Source organism: Anolis sagrei, chromosome 8, assembly GCF_037176765.1.
Source record: "Anolis sagrei isolate rAnoSag1 chromosome 8, rAnoSag1.mat, whole genome shotgun sequence".
Taxonomy (NCBI): domain Eukaryota; kingdom Metazoa; phylum Chordata; class Lepidosauria; order Squamata; family Dactyloidae; genus Anolis; species Anolis sagrei.
The window spans coordinates 36,240,267-36,256,079 of NC_090028.1; the positions used below are offsets into that span (position 1 = coordinate 36,240,267).

At 42.4% G+C, this 15,813-nt stretch overlaps 1 protein-coding gene across 1 annotated transcript in view; it reads left to right on the forward strand.

Annotated features, from left to right (window-relative positions):
* The first annotated feature begins 406 nt into the window (after positions 1-406).
* The window catches only part of MMP2 (matrix metallopeptidase 2), a 46,164-nt gene continuing 30,757 nt past the window's right edge, over positions 407-15,813 (forward strand). The window contains exons 1-4 of the mRNA XM_060787884.2: positions 407-834; positions 5,686-5,912; positions 10,484-10,632; positions 15,661-15,789. Of these exons, the coding sequence (XP_060643867.2) occupies positions 631-834; positions 5,686-5,912; positions 10,484-10,632; positions 15,661-15,789 (709 nt within the window). The 5' untranslated portion in view covers positions 407-630. The remainder of the gene's footprint in view (positions 835-5,685; positions 5,913-10,483; positions 10,633-15,660; positions 15,790-15,813) is intronic.

Sequence of the window (15,813 nt, forward strand, 5' to 3'; positions counted from 1 at the left end):
TTATTGGTGGCTCTATCCAGCTTCATGTTGAGGAAGATAAAAAATATTATATAGCTCATCATCAGAGTAGATTTAGTCCACTTGAATCACAGTCACAATCCAAGGAACTTTATATTGAATGTCCATAGATCCAGACAGTCCTTTAGTTCCAAAAACATTGCTAAATCTAGCAAGAGACAGTTGTAAAAGTTCTGTTTTCATAGCAATTTACCCAGAGGAAATTATTTGTCTAGTTGTCATCTCGTAAAGAAACACTTCCTGCGGTTTCTCCCCATCTTTCTTTTTATGTGCTGATGTAAATGCATGTATTAAACCCGTGATCTGCCTGTTACTACCTTAAAATTCCAGCAAAACACACATCTGGCAACTGCCCTCTTCCCCCTCCTTCATGTTTCCACTGGTTTTTCAGACTTCCTCTCCGTGGTTTGGGAGGCTGGGCATCTGGATATTTTAAAACATACAAAGGAATTGCTGGAGCAAGCAAAAGCAGAGAGCCCTGCAGAAGGAGAAGATGTACTGCTGATAAGCAACGGATGGGACTTTACAACAACTCGAGTCACTGACAAAGTGGGAAAGCAATTCCCAGGAGAAAAAGAAAGGACACAAGAAACAAATAGGATTTTCAACAGAATGGAGATCCATCTTTCCTTCAACTTTGTTGGGTGCATTTGCAAAGTCCTTTTGCTCCAACTCTCCATCTTCCACCCGACGTCAGCTCCTCCACCGCCGACGTTTAGGCTTTCAGAAGACGTAGCAGGCCGAGAACTGATACCATCGCCCATCATTAAGTTTCCAGGGGATGTTTCTCCCAAAACAGACAAAGAACTGGCCTTGGTAAGTTTGATTTAATGATATCCCTTATGTCCTGCAGAAGAAACATTGTCTTCTGTCCTGTTGACTCAGTCTGAAGCCGTAACCATCACTTTGGAAGTGCAAAATTACTGGTTTGGGGACAAGAAATGGAAAGTAATCTGATCAGTTTGCCAATGCAAGATCCATTTCTGCTTGTTTAAACTTTTGAAGAATGAAAAGAGTACATTTTGGGGGGGTAGGAAATGGTCAGACTGTAGCTGTGGCCACAATCAACATATTGAAATGTCAGGGGGCTTAACAGAAAGACCCTGTTATTGAGCATAAAACGTTTCTGTTCACAATAAGGGTTCTTCTTGTTTGTTTATTTATTTGCTTGATTCCATCTCCTTGACACAAAGTCTTATCATTAGTGCAGCTGAAGCCATTCCCCAGCTTATCTTTTGGTAATTTATGAGATGTCACTTAAGTCTAGCCTAAAGGACTATTTACAGTTTGAATTGGCTTCATTTTTCAGGAAGAGTCATGACTAGTCTGAACCCAGGTCTGTTTGACGCAGTAAGCTGTCCCTCAAAACTATTCCAGATCTGTGTTCTGTAAGCAAAACTGGAAAGATATATGGTATCTAAAAATGTAATGTTTTAAAATTATAGTGCTACATTAAAATGTATGTTTCATCTTCGGTTTTACAAATGAGCTTATAGAAAAGAATACTAGCTTGTCCAGTGCAATCTTAGGAATGTTTCCTCTGAAGAAGACTCCCCTTGTGCTCAGTAGGGGCTTCTCTCATAGCATTGCAACACAACACAAGCACCCTGTGTTTGGTTCCTCAGAGGTAACTTTTGCTGAGGCTTACAATGCACGTGTCTACATGCCATCAGATTGGTGGGGTTAGGGAGATTGATTTTTCTCATTTGGGAGTTGCAGTTGCTAGGATTTATAGTTAACCTACAATGAAAGAGCATTCTGAACTCTACCAACAATGGAATTGAATTAAACCTGGCACACAGAATTCCCATGACCAACAGAAAATACTGGAAGGGTTTGGTGAGCATTGATCTTGAGTTTTGGAGTTGTAGTTAACCTACATCCAACCAGCACTGTGGACTCAAATCTTGACCAACCTTGGCACGAATACTCAATATGCCCAAATGCGAACACTGATGGTGTTTGGGGAAAATAGACCTTGACATTTGGGAGTTGTAGTTGCTGAGATTTATAGTTCACTACAATCAAAGAGCATTCTGAACCCCACCAATGATGGAATTGAACCAAACTTGGCACACAGAACTCCCATGGACCAAACTTGGCAGGAATACTCAATATGCTCAAATGTGAATCCTGGTGGTTTGGGTTGTTGTAGGTTTTTCGGGCTGTATGGAAATGTTTCAGAAGCATTCTCTCCTGACATTTTGCCTGCATCTGTGGCAGGCATCCTAAGAGGTTGAAAGCTGGAAAATTGGGTTTATATACCTGTGGAATGTCCAGGGTGGGAGAAAGAACTCTTGTCTGGGATTGATAGTTCACCTACAATCAAAGAGCATTCAGATCCCTACCAATGATAAAACTGGGCGAAACCTCCCACACAGGACCCCCATGCTTTGAAGGGACTCACTAGAGTGAGCTTTCCTCCAGCCTCGCATTCTGGTTGTGAAAGTGGTCCAGCATTTCCGTGTTCTCCAATGCTGTGTCCAGGTTGGTTCATCAGATGCTCTACTATGGCTGACTTCTCCAGTTGACTTAGTCTGCAGTGCCTTTTATGTTCCTTGACTTGAGAACACAGAAATGCTGGACCACTCTAACAACTACCATGTCACACACAGAGAAGCCATTGAAATCCATAAGCATGTTGACAATTTTCACCAAAAGGAAGAAACAATGAAAATGAACAAAATCTGGCTACCAGTACTAAAAACACTCTAAAATTATAACGATAAATAAAGAACAACATTCAAACACAGGAGAACTCCAGCCAGGAAACAATCAGGAACAGCTGGTCACCTCTCAACAAGGAAATTTCCCAGGCAGTAACAAGTCACACCTCAAAACTGCAAGACCATCAGATGCTAATCAAGGTGGCCAACTGAGACGTTCACACCTAGCTCCAACAGACAAGAATTCTTTCTCCTACCCTGGACCTTCCACAGATATATAAATCCCCTTTTCCTAGTTTCCAACAAACCTCACAATCTCTGAGGATGCTTGCCATAGATGCAGGCAAAACATCAGGAGAGAATGCTTCTAGAGCAATGGTTCTTAACCTGTGGGTCCCCAGGTGTTTTGGCCTACAACTCCCAGAAATCCCAGCTAGTTTATCAGCTGTTAGGATTTCTGGGAGTTGAAGGCCAAAACATCTGAGGACCCACAGGTTGAGAACCACTGTTCTAGAACATGGCCATACAACCCAAAAAACCTACAACAACCCAGTGATTCCGGCTATGAAAGCCTTTGACAATACAGTGTAAGGAATGCTGGATTTGGAGTCCAACATCTGGAAGGTTGTATAATTCCCATCCCTGTTTTAGACCAATGTGTCATTTCCACTTCCAGAGCAAACTGTACGTTGCCCAACCGAGTAACTTCTAAATGTCAACATCCACTCAAACGACAAAAGAATGGGAGCATACTGACAGTCTTGACTATGCAACATAGGAAACTTGTGGCTCCGATCATCACATGGCTGGATTTACCATTAATTATAAACAGATGTACAGGCAGACTGGGTTGGCGGCTGCGATTATTTTTGTCTGTGGGTCATCATTGTTGAAAACCTCTTTTTGAAGAAACAGCTGTGCATAACACATTTAGGCACACCCCATTCCTTCAAAAACTGAGATGTCCCAAGGCTCTTTCACACCATGTAATTATAGCAGTATGGTCTCTCTTTAATTGCCATGGTTCCATTCAATGGGACACATGGACTGACAGTTTAAGGAGGGATATCTAGAGTTTTCCATCAGAGATTTTTAGTGTCTCACAATATTGCAAACCCCAAGACTGGGATGCAGTCATGGAAGCTGAAGTAGAGTCATAGTGCTATGATTTCATATTCTATTTATTTATCATGTCAGGAGCAAACCAAACAGTTGTATTGCATTTTTTAACAAACAAACAAACAAACAAACAAAGCACAAACTTTGCAAGCTTGGTAGTTGATTAAATGTCCTTTGACCAGTATCTGGCCACTTGGAGTGCCTCTGGTGTCACCATAAGAAGGTCCTCCATTGTGCATGTGGCAGGGCTCAGGTTGCATTGCAGCAGGTGGTCAGTGGTTTGCTCTTCTCCACACTCGCATGTCGTGGATTCCACTTTGTGGCCCCATTTCTTAAGGTTGGCTCTGCATCTTGTGGTGCCAGAGCGCAGTCTGTTCAGCACCTTCCAAGCCGCCCAGTTTTCTGTGTGCCCAGGAGAGAGTCTCTCCTTTGGTATCAGCCATTGGTTGAGCATCTGGGTTTGAGCCTGCCACTTTTGGACTCTTGCTTGCTGAGGTGTTCCAGCGAGTGTCTCTGTAGATCTTAGAAAACTATTTCTTGATTTAAGTCATTGACGTGCTGACTGATACCCAAACAGGGGGTGGTCCGGAGATGTCGCTGCCTTGGTCCTTTCACTATTGGCTGCTACTTCCTGGCGGATGTCAGGTGGTGCAATACCGGCTAAACAGTGTAGTTTCTCCAGTGGTGTAGGGTGCAGACACCCCGTGATAATGCGGCATGTCTCATTAAGAGCCACATCCACTCAGTTCTTGTGGGTTTTTTCGGGCTATATGGCCATGTTCTAGAGGCATTTCTCCTGACGTTTCGCCTGCATCTATGGCAGGCTTCCTCAGAGGTCTGCTGGAGCTGGGAAAAAAGGGGTTTATATATCTGTGGACTGACCAGGGTGAGACAAAAGGCTTTTGTAAGTTGGGCTAGGTGTGAATCTTTTCAACTGACCACCTTGATTAGCATACAATGGGCTGACTGTGCCTGGAGCAAACTCTTAATGAAAGGTGCTTAGATGTCCCTGCCTGTTTTTCTCTCTGCTGTTTTAATTTTAGAATTTTTTAATACTGGTAGCCAGATTTTGTTCACATCCACTGTTTTAGTATGGTGAGATGTGTTCCACACCGGGCATGCATACTCAGCAGCAGAGTAGCATAGCGCAAGGGCAGATGTCTTCACTGTGTCTGGTTGTGATCCCCAGGTTGTGCCAGTCAGCTTTCATATGATATTGTTTCTAGCACCCACATTTTGCTTGATATTCAGGCAGTGCTTCTTGTAGGTCAGAGCACGGTCCAGAGTGACTCCCAGGTATTTGGATGTGCTGCAATGCTCCAGTGGGATTCCTTCCCAGGTAATCCTCAGAGCTCGGGATGCTTGTCTGTTCTTAAGGTGAAAGGCACATGTCTGTGTTTTAGATGGATTAGGGATCAGCCAGTTTTCCCTGTAGTAGCTGGTAAGGGCACCTAGAGCTTCAGAGAGCTTCTGTTCAACCATCTCAAAGCTCTCTGCTTGAGTGGTAATGGCATGATCATCAGCATAGGTGAAACTCTCTGTCCCTTCTGGTGGTGGCTGGTCATTTGTGAATGTGGTAGAGACTCCTTCTTTGGAAGCTTTTAAATAGAGGCTGGATGGCCATCTGTCAGGGGTGCTTTGAATGCAATTTTATTGCTTCTTGGTAGAATGGGGCTGGACTGGATGGCCCATGAGGTCTCTTCCAACTCTAGGATTTGCCATCATCACCATTCTGATTATGTTGTAATTTCCACACTCATCCTAGGGCTGGATCTACACTGACATGGCAGTGTAAATCCAGCCTATGTGATCAAGTGCTCTTTTCAGACTGAAAAAAAAATCCTGTTCACTTGTATCTATTTTGTTTTTTTCTTTGTAAAAGCAATACCTCAACAAGTACTATGGGTGCCCCCAAGACAGCTGCAATCTCTTCGTGCTGAAAGATACTTTGAAGAAAATGCAGAAATTCTTCGGGCTTCCTCAGACTGGAGAACTGGATCAAAACACTGTAGAAACCATGAGGAAGCCTCGTTGCGGCAATCCAGATGTAGCCAACTACAATTTCTTCCCAAGAAAACCAAAATGGGAGAAAAATCTGATCACATACAGGTATGTTGCATGATCATGCAAATCCTTCTGGGTAAAGCAGTTAGTCTAAGAAGAAAATCATTCATTGCTTAACTAGCTGTCCCCTGCCACACATTGCTGTGGCCCAGTCTGTGTATATGTGTTTTGTGCATATATGTGTATATGTTTGTGTATATGTGTATATATGTATGTTTTTGTATATATGTGATTTTGTGCATGCATTTTTGTGCATGTGTTATAATGCATTTTTTTTTTTATTTTTTGGCTTTTTAAGTCTCTTCTGCTGTGCTTTTCAGTGTTTTTATGAGTGATGGTCACTTGTTGGCCTGATAGATGTATTGTATCCAAATTTGGTCTCAATTCGTCCAGTAGTTTTTGAGTTATGTTAATCCCACAAACGAATATGACATTGGGTTGTTGTAGGTTTTTTCGGGCTATATGGCCATGTTCTAGAGGCATTCTCTTCTGACGTTTCGCCTGCATCTATGGCAAGCATCCTCAGAGGTAGTGAGGTGACCTCACTATCTCTGAGGATGCTTGCCATAGATGCAGGTGAAATGTCAGGAGAGAATGCCTCTAGAACATGGCCATATAGCCCAAAAAAACCTACAACATCCCAGTGATTCCGGTCATGAAAGCCTTCGACAATACATTGAACATCACATTTTTATTTATATAGATACTAGCTGTACCCTTCACGCGTTGCTGTGTCCAACCTCTCCTCCCTCTTTCTCTCCTCCTCCCTTCCTTCCTTCCTTCCTTCCTTCCTTCCTTCCTTCCTTCCTTCCTTCCTTCCTTTTTTCTTTCCTTCTCTCCTCCTTCCTTCTTTCCTTCCCTCCCTCCCTCCCTCTCTCTTTCCTTCCATCTTCCCTTACCTTTTTTCTTCTCTCCTTCCTTCCTTCCCTTTTTTCTTTCCTTCTCTCCTTCCTTCCTTCCTTCCTTCCTTCTCTACCTCTTTCCTTCCTTCCCCTCCCTTTTTCTTTCTCTCCTTTCTTCCTTTTCTTCCTTGGGCTGTAACTCCCAGCAGTCCGCCTTATTGATCTATCTACCTACTATATATCTCTATCTAATCTATATATCTTATCTATCTGGAGGATTGCTTGGAGTTACAGTCCAGGAATAGGAAATATGTACAGATTAGGATGCTCTAAGAGAAATCCAAGGAGAAGCAAGCTTGCAGCTTGGAGACAGTGCATTTGGAGCATCCTCCTCCCCTAAAGGTTCCTGGTCTTGGGGATGCTGAGAGCTGTCATTTTCACACATTCACTGTATCATCATTTAGTTTTGGGGGTTTTTAAAGTCCTTTCCACTATATTTTGGGAGGGGTTTATGAGTGATGGAAGTTGACCACAGACAAGATGGACACCCTAGATTCCTTGAGAGAACATTTCTCTAGGCATTTTTATGTTCAGATGTTTTGACTTTGTTGTACCCTGCCTCGAACCATCCGGAGAGGCAATCAATTAATCAGTAGTAGTAGTAGTAGTAGTAGTAGTAGTAGTAGTAGTAGTAGTTAGTCTTATATTATGATTCTATGGTCAATTTCTGGTAGAACAAACCATGCAGCTTTTGCAAATCAAGTAGTCTTTCTGTAACTAGAGCATTCCTAAATGTTTCGTATTCTTTATTAGCAAGATCATTTTTTTCCATTCAATGGTTGTCCCATTATTCCAGAACATTGTGACTTCAAAAAAAGCATAATAATGGTTACTCCTTTCTTCCAAATTCTGCTATTCGTCCATGGAACAAAACACCGCAGGCTCCACAGTGTCTGCTTTTTCCTCTCTCTCTCTCTCTCGCTTGCTTTTAAAGTTGATCTGGCATTTCTAGCTGGAGATGATATTAACCCCACAGCCATGTTATGTCTGCAGAAAGAAAGCAGACCAGAAATTACAGAGCGTTTTGGACTGCGCATATTTTAACAAGCGCTTCATCGTCCATTAAAAGTCTGCTTGGATCAGTTTTAGATGGAGGACGTACGATGGGAGTCTTTTAATGATTTCCATATCACTTGACGCCTCAAGGCTCAGTGTTTAGTGTCTCTACATGTGTCCCTTTCCCCCCCGAAACTCCTAGAGATGATGTTGAAAGGCAAAAATGAACTATGTCACCAAAGCAGGCAAGCAAAGAATGATAGAGAAAGAGAGAGATAAAATAGACATGTCGGAGACTACAAATGTAAACTTTCTTACTCAGGAGTAAGTTCCAGTGAGCGCAATGTGGAACTGTTTGTTTTTTTTTCATGATGCTAATGCCTGAATATGCAAAGACCAGCATCAAACAGAGTGCTACAAAATCTGACAAGGTCTCGGTGGTGGTCAGGAGAGCTTTTGCACAATTAAAACTTGTGTGCCAGCTGCGCCCGTATTTTGGGAAGTCTGACTTGGCCACGGTGGTCCATGCTCTGGTTACGTCCCATATAGACTACTGCAACACTCTCTACGTGGGGCTGCCTCTGAAGACTGTTCGGAGGCTACAACTAGTCCAATGAGCGGCAGCCAGATTACTAACAGGAGCGGGGTACAGGGAGCATAATGCTCCTCTGTTGCACCAGCTCCACTGGCTACCAATTAGCTTCCGAGCACAATTTAAACCTATAAATCCCTAAACGGCTCCAGCCCAGTTTACCTGTCCGAACGGATTCTCCCCTACAAACCATCAAGGTTGTTAAGATCTTCTGGAGGGGCCCTGCTCTCGGTCCCACCACCTTCGCAATCGCATCTGGTGGGGACAAGGGACAGGGCCTTCTCGGTGGTGGCCCCTCGACTCTGGAACTCTCTCCTGTTGGAGATTAGATCTGCCTCTTCCCTCCTGACTTGCAGAAAGCTGGTAAAATCTTGGCTCTGGGATATAGCATTTGCAGAATGGTGATCGAGTCAGTAATGGCTGACCACACTGGCAGATGGTGATGAATTTGTGATTTTACCTTGACGATTTGGCTGTATGTAATTATTTGATCTGTATTTTAATTGATTTTATTGTATTAATGTATTATGTTATTATGTTTTAGCTTATTGTGTATGAATTTTCTGTTGTTAGCCGGCCTGAGTCCCTCGTCGGAGGTCAAGAAGACCGGATTATAAAAGCTCTAAATAAATAAATAATAAATAAATGAAAGCATGAAGGAAAACAAAGACAGGAGAATAACATGGGCAAAGGTCTTTAAACCTTTAGGTCAGTCTGCCTCCCCCAAAATCCTAAACACATGCAAGCAAATAACAACAACTCGAGAACACAGGATATTACAATAAATCAGTTTACTCACAATTCTTGTATGAGGGTGATCATACAGGTAAAATCTTGAGTTTAATGTAATCCAAAATATATCCAGGGAACTACATTTGGCCTGAGGTACAAATAGGCCTCTTATTGCACTCCAGAACAGGAAAAGCCCTCTGACTTTAAACACCACACCGCTGAATAATAATAATAATAATAATAATAATAATAATAATACTTTATTTCTATCCCACTACCATCTCCCCAAGGGACTCGGTGTGGCTTACATGAGGCCAAGCCCGAATACAACAATACAAGCAATAACAACAATACAAGCAATTAAAATAAAAACACATAGACAATAAAATATACAACATTATCAATAAGACAACACACAATTTAAAAACAATGGGAAGGCCAAATGTAAAGTTAAAATTGGAAGTAATGCTGGGACATGGACGAAAAGGTGATAATGGCATTTGTGGAAGGGCATACGAGCAGACCTTAAAAATGTAAGGTACTTTGGAGGACAAAGTGCTATGGGATCATTATTCCAGGAAGGCACACTGGAACAACCACGTCTTCAAGCTCCTCCTAAAGACTGCCAGAATTTGGGCCTGTCTGATTTAGGGAGAGAGTTCCAGAGTCGAGGGGCCACCACCGAAAAGGCCCTCTCTCTCGTCCCCACCAATCGCGCCTGTGATGCTGGTGGGATCGAGAGCAGGGCCTCTCCGGATGATCGAAGGGATCGTGTGGGTTCGTATACAGAGATGCGGTCACGCAGGTGTCCTTTATTGAAGATAATTAAAAAGCAGCAAAGTAAAAAAGCATTTAAAGAAATAGGTAAATCCAATTAGTTAAGAAGATAAGCAGGAACAAAGTAGTCCCGGGAAAATAGTCCAGCAAAGTCCATGAAAACAAAGTCAAAACTTCTCTAATAAAATCCAAGAAACCAGGAAACATGAATCCGAGGCATGAATACAAAATAATAGAATCCAAGAATCAAAACCATGAAACAAAAGGCACTTAAACATCAATCTTCCAAGATAGGGTTCCATGAAACAAGGACGAAAACTTGACTTGATTCCAAACGATGCTTTATCTGTCTACATACCATGTATTTGGGACTTTTATCTCCTCATTAGCTTTGTTCCAAGCACTCAGAAATTGGTTTCGCTTTAGTTTAGAATCTCTTATCTTTTTCTCTTGGAGCCTGGCAAAACACCGAAGCCACTGTTAGGTTTTTCTGTTTTGACTAATCTAATGAGTAGATCTGCCCATGGAAGCCACTACTTGAATAAGATACATTGCATGTGTCTTGGTATTCTTAGTCATATTCACCAGTCTTTTTCCTTCTTTATTTTATTGTTTAGGATTTTAGGATATACTCCAGATTTGGACTCAGAAACAGTGGATGATGCTTTTGCCCGAGCCTTCAAAGTCTGGAGTGATGTCACACCACTGAGTTTCTCTCGAATTCATGATGGGGAAGCAGATATCATGATCAATTTTGGACGATGGGGTAAATAATAATAATGGGTACTCTGGAAGCAACTCCAAACAGACTAATGTAGCATCTTGCCATAGACAGCATGATAATATCACCATTATGAAAAAGTGACATAGCTTGGAACACATAATGCCTTGGTATCCCATCCCTGTTTAGAAATGTAATATAATTTGACTGGTTGTTCTGACACGACAAATAAAATCCCATCCCTCACTAATTCCTAGATTCTTGGAGAACATCCAGATCATTGATGGTCCAAAACTTGTTATACTGTGATATCAAAATAGTAATAGTATTACTTGGGGATAAATCCAGCCCTCTGACTCATCCTTCTCTCTCCTCCATCTATCTCTTCATGCATGAAACTCTTCCCCACCATGAGACATGAAAAACTCTGGGTGATCCTGGGCAAGTCATACACTCTCTGTCCTGAAAATCTCTCTGTCCTGACAATCATGTCTCCTCTCAGCCTTCTCTTCTTCAAGCTAAAAATGCCCAGCTCTTTAAGTCGCTTCTCATAGAGCTTGTGCTCCAGACCCTTGATCATTTTAGTTGCCCTCCTCTGGACATATTCCAGCTTGTCAACATCTCCCTTCAATTATGGTGCCCAGAATTGGACACAATATTCCAGGTGTGGTCTAACCAAAGCCAAATAGAGTGGAAGCATGACATCCCTGGATCTAGACACTAGACTCCTATTGATGCAGGCCAAAATCCCATGGGCTTTTTTTTGCTGCCGCATCACATTGTTGGCTCATGTTTAACTTGTTGTCCACGGGGACTCCAAGATCTTTTTCATACATACTGCTCTCAAGCCAAGGATCATCCCCCATTCTGTACCTTTTGCATTTCATTTTTTCTGCCTATGCGGAGTATCTTGCATTTGTCCCTGTTGAACTTCATTTTGTTAGTTTTGGTCAATAATCTCTAATCTGTGAAGATCGTTTTGAATCCTGCTCCTGTCCTCTGAAGTATTGGCTATCCCTCCCAATTTGGTGTCATTTGTAAACTTGATGTTCCTACCTTCCAACCCTTCATCTAAGTCATTAATAAAGATGTTGAACAGGACCAGGCCCAGGACAGAACCCTGGGGCACTCAGAAGAATTATAGCATCACTATAATTCCATATAGATTCCATCTGAACATTAGGAAGAACTTCCTGACTGTGAGAGCTGTTCAGCAATGGAACTCTCTGCCCCGGAGTGTGGTAGAAGCTCCTTCTTTGGAAGCTTTGAAACAGAGGCTGGATGGCCATCTGTCAGGGGTGCTTTGAATGCAATTTTCCTGCTTCTTGGCAGAATGGGGTTGGACTGGATGGCCCACAAGGTCTCTTCCAACTCTGTGATTCTATTATCCCTGGACTTTGTGGATTGAGCTCTCGGCGTTTGATCACTGGACTGGACCTTTTGACTAAGGAGTTATCTTGAACCTGCAACAGTGTTAACTGTTTTATTTTATATTCTTTGGCTGAGTGCAATCTTTATGTTTTATATTTTGGACCATTAAAATAGCCAGAAAGTAATTAAACTGCTTGATACAAACTGGGAGTTTGGTTCATCTCTGCCTAAATATTGGCAGAGCCCTGGCATCGTGACATAAAGTTCCAAGTCATCAAAAAGTTCCACTTATCTCATCCTGTGAGCCCTGGATCTATCACAACAGCCCTTAAATTGTATGACTTAGTTAAATATGGCTGCCTAGAGAGAAGAAAGCAATCTAGATGTTATTTGAATTTCCATTAAGTAAACGAGTGGAATCAACCTTATTTGGATTTTTTTCTACTCGTAGTTCTTAACCCTGTATAAGAAAGGGCTGCTATTTTCAATCACTTTCCTTTCATGTCAATCTAATTCAGTATTGCTGGAGCCAAATGGAGGTCTAGGCTTCAAGAGACTGTTGTTTGTTTCAAGTGGCATCTGCTTGGACCATAAAAAGCCCACAGTGATGCAAAAGCAACTATGGAGAGGACAGCGGCCAGGCTAGTGGTCACAAAAGGATGAATAACAAGGTTATCCCCTTGCCAGGATGTTTTTCTTTTCCAAGAAAAGCTTACAGTGAAATAAGCACTGTCTTTGACCCATGAAAACTTGGGAAAACTCAGGGCAAAAGATACATGAGCTGATTCATATATCCACATTCAAAGTCATCGTTGGTGGGCAGAAGTATTGATGGGGAAGGACTGCATTTCCAATGTAATGTGATCAAGATTGGAAGTAGGCCAGAACTCTGGTCTTATCCAACATAATATATGAAGGACCAACTCACACTTTGGTACCTCAAATGTTAGCCCTATTTCTGGATGTATTTGACCTGCCGATTCCAAAAATGGCACAATTTTCTCCCCTATTAGCTCTAATTTTTGAGATACAGAACATATGCCATCTACCAATCCCCATTTGTGGACCCATACAAAACCACGATAACCATATCTAAGAAACTAGAGCTCATGCGCTCTATCCAATGCAATTTTCTGAACCAATGCTACAAATAACTCCAGGAACAGGCATATAAACCAAGAAAAACTTGTGCTGTGATATTTATACAGTCCATCATAGAATCCTAGAGTTGGAAGAGACCTCATGGGCCTTCCAGTCCAACCCCCTGCCAAGAAGCAAGAAAATTGCATTCAAAGCACCCCCGACAGATGGCCATCCAGCCTCTGTTTAAAAGCTTCCAAAGAAGGAGCTTCTACCACACTCCGGGGCAGAGAGTTCCACGGCTGAACGGCTCTCACAGTCAGGAAGTTCTTCCTAATGTTCAGAAATCTCCTTTTTTGTCGTTTGAAGCCATTTTTCCGCATCCTAGTCTCCAGGGAAGCAGAAAACAAGTTCGCTCCCTCCTCCCTATGACTTAATCTCACATATTTATACATGGCTATTATGTCTCCTACCAGCCTTCTCTTCTTCAGGCTAAACATGCCCAGCTCGTTAAGCCGCTCCTCATGGGGCTTGTTCTCCAGACCCTTGATCATTTTAGTCACCCTCTTCTGGACACATTCCAGCTTATCAATATCTTCAATTGTGGTGCCCAGAATTGGACACAGTATTCCAGGTGTGGTCTAACCAAGGCAGAATATAAAGTGTCTAGTCCAGTGGTTCTCAACCTTCCTAATTCCACAACCCCTTCATACAGTTCCTCATGTTGTCGTGACCCCAAATCAGAAAATTATTTTCGTTGCTACTTCATAACTGTAATTTTGCTATGAATCGTCATGTAAACATCTGATATACAGGATGTATTTCCATTCACTGGACCAAATTTGGCATAAATACCTGATACACCCAAATTTGTATACTGGTGGGGTTGGAAGGGGATTGATTTTGTCATTTGGGAGTTGTAGTTGCTGGGATTTATAGTTCACCTACAATCAAAGAGCACTCTAAACTCCACCAATGATGAAATTGAACCAAACTTGGCACTCCCATGACCAACAGAAAACACTGGAAGGGTTTGGTGGGTATTGACCTTGCATTTTGGAGTTGTAGGTCACCTACATCCATAGAGCACTGTGGACTCAAACAATGATAGATATGGACCAAACTTGGCACTAATACTCAACATGCCCAAATGCAAACATTGGTGGAGTTTGAGGAAAATGGACCTTGCCGTTTGGGAGTTGTAGTTGCTGGGAGTTATAGTTCACCTACAATCAAAGAGCACTCTGAACTCCACCAACGATGGAATTGAACCAAACTTGGTATACAGAACTCCCATGACCAATAGAAAATAATGGAAGGGTTTGGTGAACATTGACCTTAAGTTTTGGAGTTGTGGTTCACCTACATCAAGAGAGCACTGTGGACTCAAACAATGATAGAGGTGGACCAAACTTGGCACTAATACTCAACATGCCTAAATGTGAACATTGGTGGAGTTTGGGGAATATAGACGTTCGGGAGTTTGGGAGTTGTAGCTGCTGGGATTTATAGTTTATCTGCAATCAAGGAGAATTCTGAACCTGTTCTGGTACGGCTGTACCAGGAGCTCCAGCTTCTTTTTCTTTCTTTGAGTGTTTGCATGTATTTCACAGTTCCATGCATTTTGCAATGTGTCTTCCCTTGCTTTGCAATTATAGGGCCAATGACCCATCAATCATCATTAGGTTCTTTAGTTTTGCCCCTTTTTCTGGTTTAGGAGTTAAAAGGGGACCTCTAATTCAGTTCTCACAGAGAAGCCTTTCATACAGGGCATGAGTCAGTTCCGCCTGTAGAAAGCTTCATATTTTTACAGCTTTTGCTGGGGGAATTCAGTCCCACAGCTCTACAGAGAAGCATAGTTTTTACTGGGGGAATCCAGTCCCACAGCTTTACAGCCAGCCTTCACTGGGAATTGAAGACCTTCTTTCCTCTTGGAAATCTACAAAAGGACTCTGTTTGGTAAGGACCACTCGCGGCAGCCATAAAGTAATTTGGACCGGGTGTAGGGGCCCACTCCAGCAGAGCCTAAGACAGATTGCCCAAGTAGAGGTCAAGGATTTCCCTGATAGTAAAGAAACAGTTCATGAAGATAGTTGCCTGTCCCTTGTGGACAAGATTAAGAAAGCCACCAGTTGATTCAAAGCCTTGAAGTATTTGTTTGATTTATTGAAGACCTAAGCACTAATAAAGAACTTTGCTAAACTTTCCAAGTTTCTAAAGACTTTGTTTAGGGAAATCTATAGGGCCTCTAATCCGAGGCATCCCCGGCATCCCGTTGGGCATACAGAGTGCATCCTGTCTACAGATCTTTTCACAGGCCCAGCGCGTGACAGCACAGAACTCCACCTATAGAATTAGGACAAACTTCCCACACAGAACTGCCACAACCAACAGAAAATACAGAAAATAGTTTTCTGATGGTTTTGGACAACCCCTCGCGACCCACCCCCCCCCCCCAAGTGTCTAGTCTGTAGTAGTATATCTCAAAGTTTAATCCAGTGTCCCTGCCCAAATACAAGCTGATAGAACACTGGGCACATTGATAGTTTATCATTCTTTGTCATTTAGATATTAAGCTTCTCTTAAAATAGCATATTAATTGGATGCTTCTTCTTCTTGTAGAACACGGTGATGGATACCCTTTTGATGGCAAAGATGGACTCTTGGCTCATGCGTTTGCACCCGGACCAGGAGTCGGAGGAGACTCACACTTTGATGATGATGAACTTTGGACATTGGGTGAAGGACAGGGTATGCCAGTCATGGATACTTGGA